This window comes from Leuciscus leuciscus (genome assembly GCF_965113295.1).
Source record: "Leuciscus leuciscus genome assembly, chromosome: 13".
Lineage (NCBI taxonomy): Eukaryota > Metazoa > Chordata > Actinopteri > Cypriniformes > Leuciscidae > Leuciscus > Leuciscus leuciscus.
The window spans coordinates 15,437,722-15,462,409 of NC_138737.1; the positions used below are offsets into that span (position 1 = coordinate 15,437,722).

Below are 24,688 nucleotides of genomic sequence, written 5' to 3' on the forward strand. Positions count from 1 at the left end.
GTTTTGGTGGCCATTGGCTTCCATTGTATGAACAAAAAAGAAATTTCCTAATATATATTTATATGTCCCACAAGAGAAAGTAAGTCATACTAGACATGAGGGAGGGTGAATGATCACAATTTTCATTTTTGGGGGAACTATCCCTTTAATGACTTACTGTAAATTTTGTTACACAAAGCTATCGTATGACTTTAGAAGACTTTGAATATAGTATGTACCACTTTTATTACTTTTTTATGGTGCATTTCTGTCCATTTAGAAAGCTTTCATTGTAATTGCATGGAAAACAGTTTCCTTCTTTATTCTTTCCTTCTTTTGTGTTCTGTGGATGGATGTCATACGGTTAGAGGGTTGACATGAGAGAGCTATTCAGCTACTAAAACCTTTTCCACACAAACTTTAGCTGTGTTAACAGTTAAGACTGCAGAATTGCTGATGCTGATACAGACTCCAGAGGCCCCCAAAAGCCAAAACACAGAAACCGGATCAACCACAAAACAGAACTGAAATAAAGCCAGGGAAAGATGTAAGGAAATAGAGGGAGGAAACAGGCTAGGGAGGAGGTAAAACAAATCTTTTCATCCTTTCAGTCACTAATTTCTGTTCAAACTGAGGAGGTGGCTCTGGACTCTGTTCTGTGGATGGTTATAGCAGAGGACAGGGATAAAAGAAAAACAGAATGAAGGATGAAAAGAGGAAAAAAGTTCAAAGTGCTTGCTCTCACAGGTTTGGAAGCATGAGCGTGTGTACACACACATACACCATTAAAAATTCAGTAAGCGTTCAGTAATATTTTTTATGTTTTTGAATTAAGTATTTTATGCTGACCAAGGCTGCATTTATTTTTTATTGTTTATATGTTTTATTATTTATATGTTTTTATTTTATTTATTTTATATATTTTAATATTTCATTTATTCCTGTGATGGTTAAAGGGATAGTTCACTTTGAAATTAATTTTTGGTATGTTTTAGCTTACCTCAAGGGCATCCAAGATGTAGGTGTCTTTTTTTCCGCAGTAGTTTCAATTTTGATATTTTTAGGTCAAACCGTTCTTGTCTGTCAGTCATATAATGCAGGTCTATGGTCACCACCTCAAAGAGCATGCACAGAGTCCAAATTAAAACAATTCCCCGTCGTCCAAATTAAACAATTCCCCATCGTAAGTACACATTGATGGCCTAAGACACGAAACGAGCGGTTTGTGTGAGAAAACGAACAGTATTTATATCGTTTTTACCTCTTATACACAGCCATGTCGAAGTGATCTGATCTGACGTGTACGCAGACTGGTGCATAGATATATACACTAGATGTCGCCTTAAAGACATTTGTTCCAATAAACTGCCGTAGACAAGGCGACATCTAGTGTGTGTATATCTATGCACCAGTCTGCGCAAACGTCAGATCAGATCACTTCGACGTGGCTTCGTTTTCTCACACAAACCGCTCGTTTCGTGTCTTAGGCCATCAATGTGTACTTACGATGGGGATTTAATTTGGACGACGGGGAATTGTTTTAATTTGGACTCTGTGCATGCTCTTTGAGGTGGTGACCATAGACCTGCATTATATGACTGACAGACAAGAACGGTTTGACCTAAAAATATCAAAATTTAAACTACTGCGGAAAAAAAGACAACTACATCTTGGATGCCCTTGAGGTAAGCTAAAACATACCAAAAATTAATTTAAAAGTGAACTATCCCTTTAAGGAAAGATTTCCAAGATGGTAAATCAAATTGTTTTTCAGCAGCCATTTATCACATGATCCTTCAGAAATCTTTCTAATGAATTATTTTCTGCTTAAAAAAAAACACATTTCTTATCAATGTTGAAACCAGTTGTGCTGCTGAATATTTTTGTGGAAACCGTGATGCATTTTGAAAAATTGAAAATTCAAAAGAACAGCATTTATTTGAAATAGAAATCTTTTGTAACATTATACATGTCTTTGTCACTTTTGATCAATTTAATTTGTCCTTGACTCCTTGCTGAATAAAAGTATTAAAGGAGTCCTATTTTGCTTATGCCTAATATTGCTGTTTGAGCATAAAAAAAGATCTGCAAGAAGGCTCAAAGTCCACTCCAAAGGGAGATATTTTATTTAACAGAATTCACTTTCCAAGAACTACAACGAACGGCTCGGACAACAGCACGATTTTTCTGGATCTTATGATGTCATAATGTTACTCATTTAAATGATCCCCGCACACGGAATACGCAAAAAAAAGTTGGCGAGGCCTGGTTGCACTATAAGATTAAAAGTGTTGTCGCTGTTTTGTTTTTTTTTCACCCAGGAAAAAGTTTGTCCTAAGGCTGAAAATATATTTTAAACAATGTTCCTGAACACATTAACCTCAACGTTTGTCTGTGCACTGCACATTTTAAGGAGAACAGCGACAGACAGAGTATAGGCTACAATGCAGGCTTCTTCAAGCAAAAAAGCTCCTCCTGAAAGACAGCCGTTCCCATTTTGTCGGACAATCTGTTGTTTATGGATCACAACTTGTAAGTATGTCTTAATATTTGTAGTTGTGTTTTCTATTAACAACTATGATAGATAAACGAAGGGCAAAGCTTTGCCTCGCTAGCCTGCTAACTATTACACTGTATTGATGTGTTGTACTGTTTGTGGTTCACCGCCCCTTATGAAAATTATCCATGATTTTGTGATGGATTACTGTTTGTATTACCATAGTTTTCCGACAAATATGATTGGATAACATCGTATCTATAAAAAAAACCCACAAAAAAAAAACCATACCCCTCTGAAACGTCCTGTGAAATCCGTGCTTGCAAAGTCCTTGCTTGAAATCCGTTCAGCATGATCCTCTTTGTCCAGTCAGAGTCTGAATCGGGCTCGAAATGGCTTGAAATTGACACCAGCGTTAATATTTAACTTACATCTGAGTAGAGCTCGCGGTTATGAAGGGGCGGGACATTTTCCGAAAATGTAATAATTAATAATCATGCATAAAAGACAATTGTTATTTATTTTTCAAAAATATTGACCAATCAGTATCATGTAGGCTTTTCCCTAGTTTCTTAGGAACAAGTATTTTATAATTTATTTGACAGAAAAATCATTCAGTTGAGGATATCAGCATACTTATTCTTTAATATATTCAGCATTTTCAGCTGTGACTGTTGTGTGTGTGTGTGTGTGTGTGTGTGTGTCCGTGCTCTGAAACTTTCAGGTAGCTTCTGGTGAGTAATTGGCCTGTTTTACCATTGTAAACATGAATGTCTAATATTCAGCTGTTTTCACATTAAAAACACATCTTCAAACCACACGTGCATTCACGGACCAACAGACTAAACATGGCCATTGATTTGCACAAACTTAAATATTTATGCTAACCCATTTCTCTCAGCAATCTACATTCACACACCTGCAAACATACAGACCGGCACTCAAAGCCACACAATTATCTTTAAACATGCACATTGTTGTGACAGTTATGATTTATGAGCACCAGGGTTTTCAGGGTAAACAAATAAATGCAGTCAGAATGTGCAGGAGGTCAAAAGCTAAGAGTCACAGTCAATGACAATGTCACTATGATCATCTGTGTCAGGGTCACGACCCTAACTTGCTTGACCAATCGCTGCGAAGCATCACGCCCTTTCCAGACCGCAAGCTGAAGCGAGGCCTAGTGAGTGCATGTTAATAGAGCTCCATCACTAATCACATTCTACAAAAGAGTTTCATGTAATCACCTCAAATTTAGAGAAGATAATAATTAAACCATAACAAACACAAACCCACAAATACATTCCACATAGAGGCTCGAATATGAATATATTCAGACATTTGAGCCAGGATGTTCAGGGTGTAATTGCACTGTAGTTTTGGGTTTGAATCTGTTCATTAATCTTTCTACTGGCCAGGAAAGTTCTCAAGTTCTTGTGTAACCAGCCATACGCTATAAATTCACCCTATTCTGGAGACTTCCTCTGTTAATCTCTGTCATCATGTCCCACACTGGAAACACATGCACGCAATATATACAGTAAATACACACACTATATATACATATATATCTGTAAGTAAACTTGCAGTGAATTGTTAACGAATAAATGTGTGTACATGTGCTTCCATGCATGTTTACTCATTGTCGTAGCTGTTATCGGTCTGTTATCAGAAATAGCTTGAAGTCAGGAAAGGGTGGGATGACAAGTACACTGCCGTATCCTCAAAGAGAAAATAAGTCTGACGAGAAAAAGAGCAATGGAAGAGAGCAGAATGAGCGCCGTCAGAGGTCACAGTACAATCAAGACTTTCTATAATTGACCTCTTTCCTCTTCATAGTGTCAAAAGCTCAAGCCCCAGTAGGGATTTGGGGATACCTCACATTTCATCTGTCTAGCAGGTGGTTTACACACACTCTTTGGTGAAACAACTTGTTTTTCTAGCCTTTTCATTCTAGTCCTCTCTCTTCCTCTCTTCTGTTCAACATTCAGGCAAGTTAAAAGACAAGAGGGTATTTGAGATTTTGTTCATCATGTTTATCAGATTCACAAACACTTTGCATTAGTTTAATGCCGTGTCTACACCGGACACAACCATTGACGCCTCATTGTGCTGCACCACAACATCTAAAAGCTAAAAGCTTTCTACACTGGACGCGATAAAGCGACAGTTGCAAATCCATTTGACCATATGAGAAGTACTGCGAGTGCTTGGAGTACGTCATAAATAGAATGAGGCATCAGTTTACTGTCTGGAGTTTGTCGTGTCGCGCCACATCCAGTGTAGACAACATCACTTTAATGGGTTCTATTGTCTTTTGTCGCATCGCATCCCGCTGCTCCTGTCCGGTGTAGACACGGTGTTACTGATTTAAATCTACCATCTTTATGGATATATATGTTTGTATGTAGAAAATGTAGGCTAAGTGATAAAGAAAATTACATGCATACAGATGCATTACTGGTCTACACTACATAATAAAACATCTAGATAAGGCAAAGGAAGAATTGGAGGAGCTAAACCTATAGAAACCCACATGCACCATCTTAAATTTGTTCTCTCGGCCCACCAACGTACTGGCTGTCAGTCTAAATCATTGCCTGAATCCTTCTGTATATTTAGACGTGAGCTGCTGTGTTTGGACATGGAATGACTGAGTACTCCTTGCAGACTTTAACTAAGAAATGTCCTAGACAATAAACTAAAAGTCTGTTAAAAGAGGTTCTAGTTCTTCAGACAGTTTGCACTTGGCAAACAGTCATACTGTGTCCAAAGTTTCTCCCTATATAAAATCTCTCTCTCTCTCTCTCTCTCTCTCTCTCTCTCTCTCTCTCTCTCTCTCTCTCTCTCTCTCTCTCACTCTCCCTCTCCCTCTCCCTGCTCATTTCCAATCACCCGTTGCTATAACAGTAACCGCTCTGGAAGTGGTATGCTGACATCATGCACTAATGACGTCTGCATTTTTGCCGTTTGATTGTCCTGATCAAAAGATCCCACAGCGTTTTAAACGCTCCCAGAGTTTAGGGACCCCCGACTCCCCCCCACCCGTCAGAAAAACATGGTTCACAAAAGACACTTTTTGAAACCACCTCCCCAATTCAACCCTTGAGTTAATTAAAATCTTCAAACCGCAACAATAGCGCCAAGTGGCAGATCAAGGGAGAGATGGAATGTGGCCTGCTATATATTCTGACCCTAAAGTCAAAATAATCAGAATAGAATTCTGCAAACAAAACATCCAAGCTCAAACACTTACGGGCAGACTGAATGAGTGCATAGAACAAAGAATGAATTTGTGGTTACTGCAAGAAAGCAGGTAATTCCCTGTGAAAACGTTCCTTCTAACAAATTCTAACAATCCTTCTAAATGTAAATATATTGAAACAATGTTTAATCTATAATTCTATGTGATAATGCTAGACTTTTAAACAATTTGGAACTGCATTTTACTTGAACAGTTTTATTTCCAGGTGCAGTGGGTCAGATCACCAGCAAAAGTGGAACAGTGACTTAAGTTTAAATAATATAAGCCATTTCTTTCTATGACAAGTGGCAACATTTTGCCTATAGAAGAAAATTAATCAGTTTAAAATGGTTTTGTAACATGTTAACTGGTTTATTAGCTTGATTGAGGTGTACCTGGTTGATCTTGGTGGCACAAGCTGCTATGTCCATCATCAAGACCAGCTTAAAGGAAATGGCCATAAATGACCAGCACGGTCCTGCTAGAAACCGTGTAAAACCAGCTACTAGCCTATATGTAATTTAATGCTAATATCCAAGCTAACTATTTTATGGTTTATGTCATAGCACTTAAAAGTATGGTGATTAATGATCATAATCCATCCAGACTTTTTAATTATCTTTCTTATCTCACATCTTTCTTATGCATTTAAAGGGATAGGCTAGTTCACCCAAAAATGAAACTTCTGTCATCATTTACTCACCCTCATATTGTTCCAAACCCATAAGACTTTGGTTAATTTTCAAAACACAAATTAAGATATTTTTTATTAAACCCGAGAGGTTTCTGTCCCTACATTGAAAGTCCAGGAAACCAAAAAAGGTCATGACATAAAGGCATCGTGGAGAGGGGCCAAGATGGCGTCTGTATAAGTCTTGTTGTGAAACAGTGAAACGTGTGCATGATTACGTACAGACGCCTATGGAGGAGTATAAAGTCGCTGTTACATCATTTCTACCTGATACTCCTACCAAGAGTCCACAGTCGAAGATGCGACGCCACACTACAGAGCCATCAAATGCTGTTCTCTTGGAAGCAATCGAGAAGCTAGGGAAAAAACAAGACTTTTTAGAGAAATTGACGGCAATTGAAAACTCTGTCTCATGTAACTCAAGCCGCATCACCACCGAGTTAAAATGGACGCGATCTCCGACAAGGCCGACCTCACTGTTACTAACTCCAGTGTGGTGAAGGATGAAGACATGTCCTTAAAGACCGAAAACAAGCAACTCTGGGAAAAGCTGGACGAATTGGAGGCATACAAAAGGCGGTAGAACCTTCAGATTGCCGGTATCCCTGAAATGGAAGGTGAAAATGTAAAGAAAAAAGTCTGGCAGATGTTCTCCAATCGTCCATCGACGTAGCCCACAGGCATGGAAAGAAAGGACTCATTCAGCCCCGTTGCATTATTGTAGCTACAGTTAATCTCTCGTACGCACCGTGACCGCATTTGGGCCAACGCAAAGCATTCCCGAAATTCTCAAACAAAAGAACATGAGGATAACGGAGGACTTAACACAACGTGAAAGGGAAGCTAGAAATAAACTGTAGCCACTCGTGAATCAAGCCAGACTTGAAGGTTAACGTGCAGGGTTTAGGGTTCAATTGCCATCATCGAAGGGAAGAAAGTCACAGTGGACAACATCTAGTGACTCTTTAGCGGTTATAATTCATAGCGAGGTCTGTCATCCTCATCTAGACAAGAGGTCTAGACAAGTATTGCACTCCCTTTTTTTCCATCTTAATCCGAAAAGAAAGTTCTAATTTTATTTACTAAATAATTTAATTTGGTTATATGTTCTTGTTTGTTGTTTTATGTCAGTTGACTTGTTTTTCTCTTAATGTTAGGGGAATCAGAGACTGCAAGAAATGCATTCAAACTTGAAAGACTAAACTTTTTGGTCCAATCAATGGGGGAGTAAAATTATCGTCATGGTTCCAATAATTCTGCTGGGGTTATGATTTTATTTAATCAACAATTTAAAAACACTGTGCTTGAATCACATCGTTCAAATGAAGGCAGATGGTTAATTATCGTTATTCAGTTTGGAGAAAACATTGTTAATTTTAGCTAATATCTATGGTTTTAACATATCAAATCTTAATAACTGTCTTTTTACAGATTTAACCTCAAAATAAATATCTTTAAAGATAAAATACCCATCTACATCACTAGTTTTGGGAGGGGACTTTAATGAGGCTCCTGATTTATGTTATGATAGATTTCCTCCCAGATATGGCACTACCACTTTTAATAATATAATTAGTGATATGTTCCAATCTCTCATTGGTAGATATCTACAGATTCTTACATAATGACATTTCCTCTTCCTTTACTTGGTTTAAATCTGACTTTATACGAAAATCACGTATTGATTTTTGGTTGATATCTGACAATCTTCTTTTGTTAAATCATGTACTCTTTCCACTGCACCATTAACTGACTATGCATGTATCGAGTTAGAAATTTCTGACCTTACCTGTAGCTCCTTAAGGAAGCCAAGGTATTGGAAATTAAATGCCTCTTTGCTACATAATTCTAATTATTGTTTGGGTATTAAAGACATAATTGATTATAAAAAAAATATATAAAAAAAAAGATTTCTCATACCTTAAATTGGGAATTGTTTAAATATGAATGTCGAAAATGTTCTATTAAATTTAACAAAGACCTTTCCAAATCAAATGGATTACAATATGAATCTTTATTAAAAGAAATTAACCATATTATTTGTCTTGCCTCTCCAAATGAGGCAGAGAAAGAAAGTTTATACATGTTAAGAGAGAAATTAGACACTTTTTATATGGAAAAGGCCAAAGAGGCGTTTGTTAGGTCCAAAGCCAAATGGCTAGAAGCCGGGGAAAAACAAATCCTTTTAATTTGGGGGGAAAAACGAGGAGAACTTTCCTCGGAAAAAAAAAAGGAAAGAAAAATTCCTCTTTGTATATTGATGACACTGTTGTATCAGATGACAAAAGAATTTCAAAATTTGTTTCAGCCTTTTATCAAAAAGTATATACATCATCTTTTAACCCTGATTCAAGTGCTTTATTTTTTAGCAAAATACTATCCTTCACTCAATGTGTAAGTATAAATAACAAAAACCTTTGTGAAGAGGAGATGTCATTGAATGAATTAGACAATATCATAAAAAGAACTCCTTTTAACAAAAGCCCAGGACCTGATGGTTTGCCTTTTGAGTTTTACAGCGTTTTTTGGGAAGATATTAGAGTTTATTTTGAAGGTGTTTAATGAGTGTGCAACAAATGGAGAACTTACAGAATCTATGAAACAGCGTTATTACACACCACTTCCAAAACCTAATAAAGACATGTTGCACTTGTGTAACTGCAACTGAAAGTAATTACACTACTTAACTCGGATTACAAATTGTTAGCGTCTCTGAATGCATATAGGTTGAAACCATGTTTGGAGTAAATTATCTGTCCCAGTTTGTATTTATGAAGGGAAGAAATATTTAAAATAATATCAGAATGGTGTTAGACCTTCTAGATTATTCATATCTGGTAAATGAGGAAGCTCTTATTTTGTTTTTAGATTTTTATAAGGCTTTCGATACTGTGGAGCACAGTTTCATGTATCAAGCCCTTTGTCAGTTTGGTTTTGGCCCACCCTTTACAAATATGATCCACATGTTTTATAATAATATCTCAATAGTGTTTCTTTAGCCGGCGGTACATCCTTTTGTTATCCAAAGAGGCATTAGACAGGGATGCCCTATTTCCCCGTTTTTATTTGTATTAGTGGCTGAAACTTTAAATCTTTACACTGTACATTGCTCTCAAATTAAAGGTATTGAGATAGGAGATTTCACTTTAACTATTAGTCAACTCGCTGACGACACTTGTTTATTTCTGAATAACAAAGATCAGGTCCCTGTTATTCTAGAGGCACTTGAACTGTTCTCTGATGCCTCAGGTCTATCAGTGAACCAGTCTAAGAGTGAGATTATGGCTGTTCACCATCTGAATGATTCAAGTATATCTGGAATACAGGTTAAACAGGTAGTTATAAGCAAATCAGCCTTAGAGAGAATTACAGAAATTTTTTCACAAAGATTACAAAAAACTAGAAATATTTTTAACTGTTGGCTCCAAATAAATGTACCTATTCAAGGTCGTGTATTGATTTCCAAGGCTGAAGGGATCTCCGGACTTGTATATCCTGCATTATCTCTTTATGTAGACTCTAAAATGTGTACAGCAATTGACAAAATTGTATTTAAATTTATCTGGAGAGCCAAGACAGAGTATGTTAAAAGGAAAACCATAATAAGAAGTGTATCAGAAGGAGAATTAAATGCTTTAGATTTTGAAACTATTAATATATTTAAAATTATCAAGCACTGATGTCTTTGTGAGAAGAATTTTCCATGGTTCTTTATCCCCAAGCTCATCTTTAATAAATGTGGTGGTCTTAACTTTTTACTTGCTTGTGATTTAAAATGCACTAAACTCCCAATTAAGTTGTCTAATTTTCAAAAACAAGCTTTGGATGCGTGGAAATTGGTCTTTTTTTTACTCAATTTTACTCCCCATTCCTGTGTTCTTTGGAATAATCAATATATATTATTCAAAGGAGTGAATGATTTGACAAAGGTTTAATTTTTGTTACAGACTTATTAAATCATTCAGGTGTCCAATATAATTACACTGAATTTGTTAATAATTTTGGGACATATGTGTCTCACACATAAATTAATTAACTGTATTTCCCCGAAACTAGGCTACTTCACCTCATCAAAATTGAAAAGATGTATAATCCTGTAATTGGTTTTCTTACGGCTCTCACTGTGGGGGGCCTTTCTATTAGGGATACCAAAAAATGTATAATGTTTATATTAGAAAAATCTTACCTAAAAAAAATAAATTCACCTATGGCATTGATGAAATGGATTGAGATATGAATAAATATGTAATTCCTAATAAAGTAAAAGAAAATCCCTTTAAAATAATAAATGGATATATTATCCATGCATGTAATGATTTTATCAGTAAGTTTAAAGAAGGGGTTTCTGCATTATGCTGTTTTGTGAAGAGGAAACAGAAACAATTGTACATTTATTTTTTAGTTGTAATTATACCAAATTATTTTGGTCCAAAGTTTCTCTGTTGATTTTTGAGGTGTTTTACAAATTCATCACTATAACTGATATAATGGTCTTGTTTATGGATTGTGATACTGGTTTACTGGAAATGGATAATATAACTAAATTTTTTGTTATTTTAGAAATTTCATACACATAAAGCAAAATGTATGTTAACTGTAATAAATAAATAAAGGCATCGTTAAACATCCATATGAATCGAGTGACCCACATCTTGTGAAGAGATGCAATCACTTTATATGATAAACAGATTTAATTTAGGCTTTGAACAATGATTGACACATACAGGGCACATCACATAAACATGGAAGGTCAAACATGCATTGTGTTATGCGCAAGAACCAGTGAGGTTTGTTCTGACAAATGCACATGTTTCCGTGTTTACCAAATTTGTTGCACTACATGTATGCGTGTCGATCATTGTTTAGATGTAAATAAAATCCTAAATAAAATCTGTTCATCATTTATGATTGCATCTCTGCAGAAGACTTTGGTAAAAATGCTTGATTCATATGGATTAATTTTACAACACATTTTTAACCTTTTTGTATCTTTTTAGTTTTGGTTGCCTGGACTGAAGTGGTTGCAGTGGAGGGACAGAAAATTAGAGAATTTTCATTTTTGGGTGAACTATCCCTTTAAGTTTAAAACTTTTTTTTTTTTTTAAGCTAGAATGATTTATGAATGGATATAATCTCCCTCCAGTGTAATCTACATAATTTTCCAAGTCAGTGTTTTGTGTTCCTCCCAGTGGCGTTCCTCTACAGATGTAATACTAAAGATATGTTGTCTTTATTTTTAAGGTGTAGCCTAATCTTTTGATGTTTGCCTAGTCAAGCTGCATGGGAAGCGCTCGGGCCGCCTGCTGTTGCTATGGTAACCTCATCACGCGACCGTGACTACTGTTCGCGAGAGTCAGACGCGCTAACTAACTTTACTGAAACGTTGTTTGGAAACGCTTATTGAAGAATATACTTATGTAAAAAAATAAAATAAAATTGAGAACCATTACCTCGCACACTTGATACCACTAGTATGCAGTAAGAGGAACTGAACTCGAGTGACAGGCGAGGACCAGGGGCTCGAGACGCTGAGAGGGCGGGGAGGGTGTTTCTCAGGACTGAACGAACGAACGAAGTAGATACTACACAAGAGAGCGAGGGAGAGAGGGAGAGAGAGAGAGGGAGAGAGAGAGAGAGAGAGAGAGAGAGAGAGAGAGAGAGAGAGAGAGAGAGAGAGAGAGAGAGAGAGAGGAGAGAGAGAGAGAGAGAGAGAGAGAGAGAGAGAGAGAGAGAGAGAGAGAGAGAGAGAGGAGAGAGAGAGAGAGAGAGAGAGAGAGAGAGAGAGAGAGAGAGAGAGAGAGACTTGCGCACTTGGACTGAGCTGTGTGGGAAAATAGCGCACAGGAGCATATGCGAGAGGCTCGAGCTTTAACCTGAGACCTGGGATCTCTCTAACTTACTCGGGTCCAGCTGTGGATGTCCAGCATCTTTTGTTCCTGGTTTTCGTTCAAGCTTTTATTAGGGGAAACAGCCTTGAGTCTTTACAGTTTGAGTAAAACCTAAAGAAAGGTTCATTGAAAGTGATCCATTCAACATGGAATTACCGGTTCTGGTTTTAGTGGTGGTGATCCTGTCTTTCGGGACCAGCACTAAACTGAATGTGCCGCGTCTTCGCCTGTCATACAAAGGTAAATTACGCACATCACATTTATATATATTATTCATCTTTACAAACGGAACACAAAGCCAAAGATCTAATGAAAATGTAAAATGACCTGGTTAAGATTTACCCGGCTACAAGGAGAGAACACGGTCCAGTGCTTTAGGTAGCTAGATTAATGATTGCTTATTTTCACAGTTTGAGTTTTAAAGTTAATGTTGCCATCCCTCTGTTCATCGTGTGTGAATTAGTCTATAGGTTAGCCCTACAGGTGCGAGTGGTGACAGGAATGGCAATCAGAATCAGGAAAAAAAAAGTGTTCGTTGCGAAGTGCTCACAGCCTCACACACAGTGAAATTGTAACGGACGCTTCCATTACTCAAATAGGCAACAGCTCCAGCATAACACAAATCATGGACGTATATAGAGAATGCACATACGATAAATGCAGAAAAGAACTACAAATAGTAGGCTTTGAATAAATATGAATTTAAATAGAGCATCGAAGGTTATATCGCACAGTGGAAATACTGCGTGTAACACTGTAAAATTTCAACAATGTTTAAGATCGTTGTTTACATCAATTTAACCTATTTTTTATTTAATTTTTTTGTCACAAATAATGTCTTTATCTCCTTCTTGGTTGTATGTGTTTTAATTATATTTTCAGCATTTGTAGGCTATCAAATTGGTCTAAAAAAAAGTGAAAATTAAGTGATTGTCACTTTGATTTTTCTAAGGCAGTTTTTACAGTGTATGAAGAGACCTGCACAGAACAATGTTTCCAGTAAGCTGATTCCCCTGTCGCTTTTCGCACTTATATTGCTCAGTCTCTCCACGCATCCTGCTTTGCACTTGAGTATTTTTAAGCTTTGCGCACAGCCCCTCTGTGACCTTATCAGATTCAAATCTGAGCGCCCTGTTCAACTCGTTTACAGCGCCGTTTCCGTCTTTGCATGGCAGTGAGCTTCTCTAGAGATCTGGGGCTGGTCTTTTTTAAGCTGTGGGAAAAAGCTACGTCAGGACTCCGGGCTACTGTTTAAGCTGTATCCAAAACTCCGGGATCCTCTTGCCATATGCTCACCTCCCCGCGGTCAGACTTTCAGCGGTGCGCGAGACAGTTTGAGCTGCTTCTTTTTTCTTTTCTTTTTTTTATCGCATTTTGCTTCTCTATTACCGGATTTATAGAGTGCAAGGAGAATGTTGCAGTGGCCTGTGGGAGCTGAGATGTTTTAACTCTTGTTGTTAGATTAGACGCTGCAGCTTTAAAATTATTATAGGAAAAGTTCATACAAAAATGAAAATTCTGTCATCAATTACTCACCCTGATGGCGTATGACTATTTCTTCCAGGAGACACAAATGAGGTGTTAAATTGCGGTCCGTTTTTCGGCAAAACAATCCAGTAATTTCCATAGGAATCAATTCACTGGATCGTGAATTTCGCATAAGGGCGAAAGAAATCAGAAGGTTGCTTGGTTTGAAAGCGATTCTGTGTTAGCTGTGATTCATCGCAAGGTTTTTGTTTTGTTTTTTTGCCTGCAAAATTTCTCTATTACCACCACACCTTCATGTACAACTTCAGTCTTCAGTGAAAGTTAATTTAATGGGGGAAAAAATATGCAATGAAGTCCCTAACAATTTAAATCTTCATATTACATAAGGGTCACCATGATTTTGCCAAGTAAGACATGTTCCTGGATCAACATATTTTGTTGATCCTGGAATAACATTCCTGTCCCAAAATTTTGTCCTCACCCTATCCCTACCCCTAAACCTAACCCTACCCATAACTTAAGTGAATAACACTGATGTTGAAGCACCTCGCCTTGGTTGTAAGCCTAAACTTGACATAAACTGTAAACTTGTCCCTCAAATCTGATTGGTTGATTGGAAAGTTGTTCCTGGATCAACAAAGATGTTGATCCAGGAACATGTGGTACTTGGTTCACCTACATATAAGCGTCGTTTCAGTAGTGTTTTGGAATATTGTTTCATTAACCACATAAGATAATGAAAAAGTTGTGTTAGGAGTTAACCATATCAACAGACCAACAGTAGGCTATTGTGCTTCTGGACAGTGCAAAATAGCATAAATACTATTGGCTATATTTTGATATATCACAGAAAAAGGCATTGTAAATTGCGATAAAGCTGCCTAAAACCTTTTTATTTCTGTGTGTTCCTTGAAAGAATAAAGTCATGGGTTTGGAATGACATATGGGTGAGCAAATGATAATTGAATTTTATTTTGGGATTAACTATGCCTTTAAGATAATCTTTGCTTAACCCTAATTTACCTGGAGGGTACGGAACAAAGTGGTGGCGTCAGGAAGTTGGTTTGCATTAAGTGTTTATCAGTGCCTCAAAAGTTCTTTTCATTAATGATTATAAGTTGAGTGGAGTGTCCAGTTTCCCTCCAGCGGTGTGAGTGCGTGACTAGAGCGCATCTGTGCAGAGTTTAATGCGGTCATCTAATGCTCGCCCAGTCCCTGCGTGGAGCTCTGATTGCATGTAATCGGCCTGTGTTCTTCTCCATGGACGCGCTATTAACCTTGATAATGATCAGCCTAGAGATACGTTCAGTTGGACTATATATTTAGAGTTTCACAACTGACGGGTCTCAGAATGCCTGTTGATCATTCTGCCAAAAAGGCTAAAGCATGCACACATTCATCAAGCTGTATGGATTGGTCTGGAGGGAGCTTGTTATGTTTTGAATGGGAAATGAGGGACGGCCTGTATATGCCAGCATTTGGGCATTAAGTGTGTGTGTGCGGATCTGTGGGGTCCTGTGGTGGGTCAGTTGTGTGTGCTGATTTAGGAGGAGACAGTTTTTCCAACCAAGCTCCCTCACTCACTTTCACACCCGCATGCATTCATATACGCACACTGGCACACTTTTTTCATTTATGGTTGAACATACACAGAGACGCAGAGTTGGGCGGATCTGTGTTTGTTTTAGTTTACATGAATGAATTAATGAGTTTATTTTTTTAGTGTTGCCCAGATGTCTGTGGAGGGTTTTGTGAGGTCTGGCTAAAGAATCTGTCACTAAAAGAATGTTTGATGATCCTTTGGTTTCGTTCACATTCTCTCACTCCCTAAATATTCCCAGCTCCCTGGAACCGTTTGGTTGAGAGAGAAGGCCACAGAGTTTCATGTCTGTAAGATGGATGTTGTGAAACTCTCCTATGAGATTGGGGTTCTAGATTAGGAATTGCTCTAAATATTAAAGCTGCAGTCCGTAACTTTTTCAAAACTACCAGCCAGTGTTCAAAACTATCTGCTTACCGTAGCTCGATTCAAATCGGTTAGCTTTTAATAATGATTTTAATTCCAGTGGTACTGGTGGATTTCCGCGGGAAATGTCGTTGCGTCACTACGTCACATCTGTACACATAAAGAAGGAGTCCCAGCAAGTATAAGATTTATAGCCTTTTCTCACAGCACTTGAAAACTTATAGCGGATCCAGAATGTTTCAAATGACAATCACCAGTGACAACTGGAGATTCACCAGTTGTAAAACCCAAAATACTTTTGTGGCTGTTCGAACTCATTCGACCACATGAGTGTTTGCACCACGAAAGCAATCCAGTTGAATGCGTTTTCGACTACCTCTGGAAGTGGATGAAAGTGGACAAGCTCAAAACGTTTACAACTTCGGAATGGCGAAGTAGAGAAAAAAAGAGACTGCAACCGGGCCCATGCGAAAACAAGGATAAACATCGGCAGGGCTTTTGAAAGATGGCATGAACTCCGTGTTTTAAAGGGGTTCAAAACGGACGCAGAGGCGGCTTTTTTTTTTAGACAGGTACGACATTTCAATAGTTTAATTACGTAACAGTAGCGCACTTTTTCGCTTAATTTACACAGTTATGGAGTTTCCTTTGTTGTGCCTTTCTCGTTTTGCTATTATGGTGAATTATTTTGTGCTAGCTATGAGAGGGAGCAATTCACCTCTACTCCAAGAAAATCAAACCCGCCTCCTTCGTTGTCAAGTATTGGATCTGAATCAGATCGGTAAAGTGAAAATTTTCCTGACGTAAGATGTTTATATTATGTTATATTATAACACGTTTGCATAACAGGGATTCCGTTCATACACCGTTTATTTCATTTCACTATGATTGTTATTTGTTTGTACAAAATAACTGCTTTTCTATGATTTGCACGGTTTGACATGATATAAGCGATCGTTAGATTTAATCAGCGCGATTTACTGCAATGCTTTTTTTCCCCTTAGTTGATCAGAACAAAAGTGGATGTTACTTACTTGTTCAGACGTAATTTTCCGTTGAAAATTCTAATATTGGTCATACTTCCAAAAAGTAGCCTATATTCTATGATTCTGAATGCCCGTATCCACACCGGCGCGGTGATTGACAGCCGCCCACTCACCTCTAAACATTGGATTCATCCGCGCTGTTTCATGCCGATGTACAACCCACGTAAAGTTTGATAATTCCGCAAATAACTGCAATTGCAGATTTCGAACAGAGATGGCGACAAAGAGGAAAATCTACGGACTGCAGCTTTAAAGGTGCTTTGAGTGATGTTTGAACTGAAACTGCCAGACTAGCGTCTGAATTGGACACGCTTCCTCTTACCATAATCCCAATTACAAAGATACAGTTGTGCCATTGAGAATACTGTAATCAGAGACGAATCAGGAGAACAGCAGCTTGTAGCAAAGTATCCATTCTGACACCACAAACTAACATCTGCTTACAACAGCTGAACATGGTATTCAGCTTGAATGGTCCGCATCTCAGATTCTCTCATATGGGCTGCTCTATGAATCTGCACAATGATTGAGTGGCAGAAAGTGCTTTAAAGTCTTTTTGTTGGCAAAACAAAGTACCTGCATGAATTCTTTTCCTGTTTACAGATATCTCAGGGCCTAATTCAGTCAAATCTGTCAGGTAATGGGAATATTTTCCTCCATACCAGAAAAAAATGATCTCACAGCACCTTTAATCCATGCGTGGTCAAGGGTAGACCTTTGAAGGGCATACTGTGTGCCTTATCTTTCAGATAAAGATAAATACAATTTATATAAAGTATATTAGCATGTACAGTTTTTGTGTAGTTGATCTGCAATCTTCAGAATGTGTAATTTAATATTTGAAGCATTATAAATACACTTCTTTCAAAGAAATCTCTCAACCCTAATTATAGTCACAAGTATCGCCTACATGCCAGACAAAGCCGAGTTACAATTGCATTATCTAGGTCTGTAATGGTGCGATCAAGTTCGTATTTATGGGTGGGATGTCATAATTTGGATGCCAGGTGTAAGATTGCGATGTACAACAATACATCAATTTAATTCTACTTCTACAAAATGATGAATAAAGAATGCATTAGGTGTTTTTTCTTATGTTTTTATTACATTTATGAAGATGCTGTCAACTGAATTATATATTTTATCGTAATTGTACAATACTGTATTACTGTCATAATTTGTACATGCAGCTTAGCTAGTTTTAATGTAAATTAAAAAATATATATTTCATACATTTCATACATCAACTACAGATGCTGCATTTGTGTCCTCCATGTTTTCCCACTTTTTGACAAGGTGGTGTTCATTTGCGTAAATACGGAAAAAAACCAACAACTTGTAAATACAATCTTTTCCAGTTCTGACTTCACACATCTTTAGATCGAAGTCATAAAACAATACAATTTCAGTCTGACTAAAGCAGTTTCAGATCTAACTCAAATGAAACTTTTAAAGTGCATGTAAATGAACTGATTTGCAGATTGTGAGCAGTCCAAGTGGAGTTCAGAGAAAATAGTTGAGATCTCAACTCTCCAAGTTGAGATCTAACTCAAATGAAACTTTTAAAGTGCATGTAAATGAACTGATTCACAGATTGTGTGCAGTCCAAGTGGAGTTCAGAGAAAATAGTTGAGATCTCAACTCTCCAAGTTGAGATCTAACTCAAATGAAACTTTTAAAGTGCATGTAAATGAACTGATTCACAGATTGTGAGCAGTCCAAGTGGAGTTCAGAGAAAATAGTTGAGATCTCAACTCTCCAAGTTGAGATCTAACTCAAATGAAACTTTTAAAGTGCATGTAAATGAACTGATTCACAGATTGTGAGCAGTCCAAGTGGAGTTCAGAGAAAATAGTTGAGATCTCAACTCTCCAAGTTGAGATCTAACTCAAATGAAACTTTTAAAGTGCATGTAAATGAACTGATTCACAGATTGTGTGCAGTCCAAGTGGAGTTCAGAGAAAATATGGTGTGTGAAGTAGGAAAAAATAGGTGGGCAAAACTGAAACCTATTGAGGAAATTAATATCGGTCTGAAGGTTTAGCGCAAATGCATGTAGAGTTCACACACGGTACAGTATACATACACATACACGCACATACAGGAGACAAGAATTCAGTGTTTGCTCTGTGTAAAATGGATGCAGGTGGAATTTTAATGAAAACACACATTCCCTCCATCCTTGTGGAGTCAGTCAAGAGTTTGCGGTGTAACGCGGCTGAACAATGCAGCATTGTGGCGGTTTCCTCCTGCGTTGAGGGGAGTTCGCAGCTCACCGCAATTAGGTCACAAGCCCTGGACGTGATCACACGCACTGATAACGACCACAACAGCTGCTGGTCACTTAAACTATGATTTGATTTTTTAACCCCTTAGCTGATGACCGTCCTGGGAGCCGTCACACGAACACATGCACACTTAATTGCAGCTGTAATGGTCTCAAGCACACTGCACAAACACAGCTGCCCTCTGTACACACTAAATGCACACACACTAACATATGGAAACATGGCTGCTAAAAGGGATCAGGGTTATAAAGGGCAAAGAAGAAAGGTGTCAGAGAAAGTAAAGAATAAATGGAGGTAAATGAAAGGAGGAATGGTGTGGACCGAATTAATTTCACCCACTGTCATATAGATTGTGTGAGAAAGAATCTTTCTTTTATTCTTTCTTGCTAAATATGTAAACAAGTCGTGGAGTCTGTGTGTGTAGCCATAAAAAGGTGTTTTGTCTAGCTGCTGGAGTCTCATTGTGTGCGTGTGTGTACAGAGGGGAAAGCAGTGACTCTCATGGATGCTGTCCAGAGGGGTTTATCTAAACCCTCACGTTCTGAGTCTTGCTTTGGGGAGAGAGGGGATCAAGAGAGGCCAAGGAGCAGGAGAAGACAGAGGGACTAAAAGAATGAGATTGACAAAAGGAACGCTGAGAAAATAAGCTAGAAAAAGTGGGTTCGAGGGGGATTGAGGGGCTTTTATGAGTTTACCAGTAAGAGCTAGTGTAGCTGGATTTGCCCTGCAGTAACGTGAGTGTGTGTGACAAATGAAGACAGACAGGCAGAGACAGAGAGAGAGAATTAGAGGAAACAGCGCAGATACTGTGATACTATAGAGAATTACGTATATGAACATGCATATGCTACCAGTCAAATGTTTGGACACATGTACTTATTCTTGTTTTTATAATAGTGAAGTCATCAAAACTATTAAATAACACAAACAGAAGTTTGGGGAATAAGATAAGACCTAATTTTGAAGAAAGCCCGCTATTATTTGTCTAGATCCCCGATCTGCACACTCCAACTTCGTGAGCTGTAGAATATATGCTGGGTAGTTTTAATTCAGGAGCAGTGAGTAGTGAATACACACACACACTGCAAACCGTGGACACACACAGCCCGGGGTGTGATTGCCTTACTCAAGGGCACCTCAGTCATTTCCTGCCAGTATTGAGATTGAACCTACGACCTTCGGGTTACCAGTCTGGCTCTCTAACCATTACTTCCCCCTAATACTTTTATTCATCAAGGATGCTTTAAATTAATCAAATTGACATTAAAGACATTTATTATGTTATAAAAGATTAGTTCAAATTAATGATGCTGTTAAACTTTCTATTCATCAAAGAATCCCGAAAAATGTATCATGGTTTCCACAAAAATATTTAACAGCACAACTGTCTTCAAAATTGATACTAATAAGAAATATTTCTTGTGCACAAAATCAGTTCACAATATTACAGTTCATATATATTAAAAGCAGTGATATTGTGAACTGATTTTGTATTTTAAAAATCTTACCGTCCTCCAACTTTTGAAAGGTAGTGCATATAGTGTAAAACAGAGTGGTGTAAGTGTGTTTTGTGCATGATAATGAATTTACTCAGGGAATTTGAGATGTCTTAGATTGTTTAAGTCTTAACCTGCTGTGAAATGTTGACATACTCTATATTGGATTCGTTATCTGAGAAGGACAGTCTGTGAGAGAGAGAAAGAGAGAGAGAGAGAGAGAGAGAGAGAGAGAGAGAGAGAGAGAGTGTGAGTGCAGTTCTTAACATTGTGAATTCTCAGTGCCTGGGAAGACACCAAGAGATCTTCCTGTCCATGTTCAACTCTGTGAACGCTCTCCCCTGCTGCTCACTGCATCAGCCAGTAATCAATTAGTTCCACTACGCAACTGCTGACAGAATCAGCCCAAAGCCCCCCGAAGATCAACCTGATACTGATCACACACACACACACACACACACACACACACACACACACACACACACACACACACACACACACACACACATGATAAAGTACATACACGTTATATATTAATGTATCTGTCTACACCAGAGCGGAGAACATGATTAACTTTCTATGCAGACATGTTTCCTCCTGAGGGTTATGTATTCATCTATTACATATTTATATATCCTTTCTCACTTTCTATCTTTTTATCTTCCTCTTTCTCTGTGACTTAATCACATACAGACACACGACCCTTTAGACAAAAATTAGAATAAACGCAATCCTTAAGGCAAACGGCTCAGTCGGTTTTACCACAAGACCTCTCCCTCCTTCCATTTTCATTCACTTCATTACCAGTAAGCGAAAATCTAAAAGGCAGGCCAGATGCCAACAAGCATGTGTGTTATTAATGGTTTGTTTAAAAAGTTGGTGGTGTGCCACTGTGTAGAAAGCCCTCTGATGTAAGAAAAAGTTTAAGAGAAAAAGGAAAGGAATAGATTTTCTGTGCTGTATCTACAACATCTGTCACTGCAATTCCAACACACCCTGTAAACTCTGGTTTGCATTTATTTAGCATTTCTCTACTCTTCATCATCCTCTTTTCTCATTGATTACGCAAACACAGATGTGATTATAAGCTAAATGATTTTAAGATCATAGGGTTTGAAGAAAAAACATGCATCAGTTGAAAAGGCCCATATCTTTTTGAGGTGTGTCTGTGTGTTGTATGAAGCCTATAATACCTGGAGAAAGCATCCATTAGCATTCCCGTTTATCTTAATGGAGAAGAAAGATGATTTGTCAGCAGATGAAGTTATGACATCCTATAACTGGCCTGCTCTAACCAGGCTACATCATGTCAGACAAACGTCTTGTTTGTAACTACGTCATGTGTTCTGACACCAACAGAACACTACATTTTTAGATCTGTTCCAAAGTGTTACACATTTACTGGCATCCGTACAGCCTCTTACTGTCACACATGGAGGATGACCACAACTGTGTGTGTGTGTGTGTGTGTGTGTGTGTGTGTGTGTGTGTGTGTTAGAGAGCGAGTTCTTGCCAACTCAAATCTCTGCGTAGTGTTGTAATTTGTTCAAGTTTGATGCCATTAAATTGGTGATCGTGAACTGTTATTTTAACAAAAAAAGAATATTTAGACATCTACAGGAGAGAGCCCAGACTACCTGTGTAATTTTCACCATACTCCCTGAGTGTGTACTGTGTAGTACATGTGTCTGTGAGACACACTTTCACTTAGGATGAGGTGGTCTATACAGCCCGTAAAATTTGGTAATGTTTCTCACCCTCTTCCATTCCGTTCTTCCGTAATCCAGACGAAACGCCATACTAATATAATTTGACAGGGGGACTGTCCCGATACCCACACGGTATAGCGGTCTTGACCACTTGAGAGCATGTGCACGTGGCAGGAAGTTAGTGCTCAAGACTTTCCCAGATGAATGCCAAAGCTCAGTGCCCTTAACACACACTAAATTCACACTCTCTTATGCAGCTTCAGAGCTTTATTTGAGGCTAAGTATATCCCATCACTGACCATGTTCAGGAACTCACGTGGAACGAAATGTCAAGTATTTTGTCAAATGATTGCAACTGCTTTTTATCACTTAATTAGTGGAACCACAATTACAAAATTATGATGTCTGATATATAGGGACCTTTATATATACAGTATATAAAGGCGTTCAAACAACTCGACTACTGACCTAATGCGTAAACATAATGAGCAGAGCGCTAGCCAGAAGGGATTTAAACTTTGTCGGCTGAAGACCTAAGTTTGGTGTGAAGACAGACCTAAGCACGTGACAGCACATAAAAATGTACTGAACACAATGTTTTCTCATTTCTAACACGCACTCACAGCGTTGGTCTAAGATATATTGAAAGAGAGAAATGGAAAATACAAAAAATTTCCTCAGATGTATGTGTTTCTGTTACATTTAATTGTCTTCACATGTGTGTTTATGGGGAACACAGGGTTGATTCATGACTTATTGAGATCATCTGCCACCATTGTACTCTAGAGTAGAGCACTAAACCGCAGGTTACCTCAGGGTCTCGCTGCAGTTACTGTTCCTGTATGTACCCGCTGGATGAGACGCCTGTTAAATGACAAATAACCAGTGATCTGTGACTCTGTATATGTGCTCTTTTGTACAGTAAAAGAGTATCTGGGTCAGTATTTCACTGTTTGGACTCTGTTCTGGAAACCAAACCCTTAAAAGCTTTTATATCTCTTTGTGAAACTTGCACGCAAGATCACTCCAATAAAGAAAGAACAAAACTCTTTCTCCTTTCTTCAGCTTGTGAGTTTATTTGAGGTTTATATCAAAATACCTCACACAATGTCAAATCCCAGAACTGTGTGTTTATGTAACTGTGTTTGAATATATCTTTGCCAGTGATTGTTAAAATCTAAAAGTCTTTTGGTTAACTCCTTAAATGGCCGAGAGCAAGTTTTAATTGATTTATATAGAGGAGAGTTGTGGTGGTTGTTGTTGCATGTGTGTGTGTGTGTGTGTTTTTATAATTGTGGTTTAACATTTGGTTTTGTTGTTTGGCTTCTGTTTGTGCTCTTTTCAGCGGCGCCCCATTAGCGGCTTTAGACGCGTGCCACCCTCTCAACGAGGCCTCATTCCTTCTTCAGCTGCTTTTTCTCCACTCTTTTCTGTCCAACCTCACATTATATGAAGGGAATGAGGAGGGAGTGTAGAGCTGTACTTCAGGATACTAGAGAACGATAGCAAGAGAATGTGTGTGGTTCAGCTTTTCCCTACATTATGGGGACAAAATGTCCCCAAAAAGAGGCACATTTTTTGGTCCCCATGATAAAAAAACGCTTATAAATCATACTAAATTATGTTTTTTGAAAATGTAAAATTGCAGAAAGTTATCTCTGATGGGTAAGTTTAGGTGTGTGTGGGGTGGGTACTTATTTTTAGTTTAAAATGACAAAACCACCCACTGGCGGCATTGGGGGGATATTCTCATCTGGGAAATCGATTTAAAAAGTTTTTTGGGGTTAATCTGTAGTAGTTATAATTAGCTATTTATAAAAACAATAGAAGTCTATGGTATGTCCTCAATTAGGTAATACACACACACACACACACACACACACACACCTACAATTTAGTAAATGTGGCAAATTCACGCGAACAACTTGAACATGATGTGAAATCTGCATGGGGAAATCTTTCATGAAATTTACAGACCCTTTCCAAAAAATTAGAATATCATGGAAAAGTTTATTTATTGCCATAATTCCATTCAAAACGTTAAACTTCCATAGATTATAGATTCCTGCAGGGCCCACGACTTAAACGATTTCAAGTATTTAGTTGTTTATATGTACATAATTTGGGCTTCCAGCTCATAAAACCCACGAAAACAGGATTTCAAAAAAATTTGAATATTACATGAAATCACACAGTAATTACACAGTGATACCATGGTCATTGAACCAGGGTTTGGTTCTTTTGGCAGAGTGGGCAGGTGCAAATCCTGCTGGAAAATGAAGGAAGCATGAAGTGCTCTGAAAATGTCCTGGTAGACGGCTGCGTTGACTCTGGATTTAATAAAGCACAGTGGACCAAAGTCCTCTTTTCTGATGAGAGCAAATTTTGCATCTCAT

The 24,688-nt window shown here is 38.0% G+C and overlaps 1 protein-coding gene across 1 annotated transcript in view; it reads left to right on the top strand.

The window, feature by feature from the left end:
- The first annotated feature begins 12,198 nt into the window (after window positions 1-12,198).
- The window catches only part of sema3bl (sema domain, immunoglobulin domain (Ig), short basic domain, secreted, (semaphorin) 3bl), a 34,272-nt gene continuing 21,782 nt past the window's right edge, over window positions 12,199-24,688 (top strand). Inside the window, exon 1 of the mRNA XM_082188617.1 lies at window positions 12,199-12,539. Within this exon, the coding sequence (XP_082044743.1) occupies window positions 12,446-12,539 (94 nt within the window). The 5' untranslated portion in view covers window positions 12,199-12,445. The remainder of the gene's footprint in view (window positions 12,540-24,688) is intronic.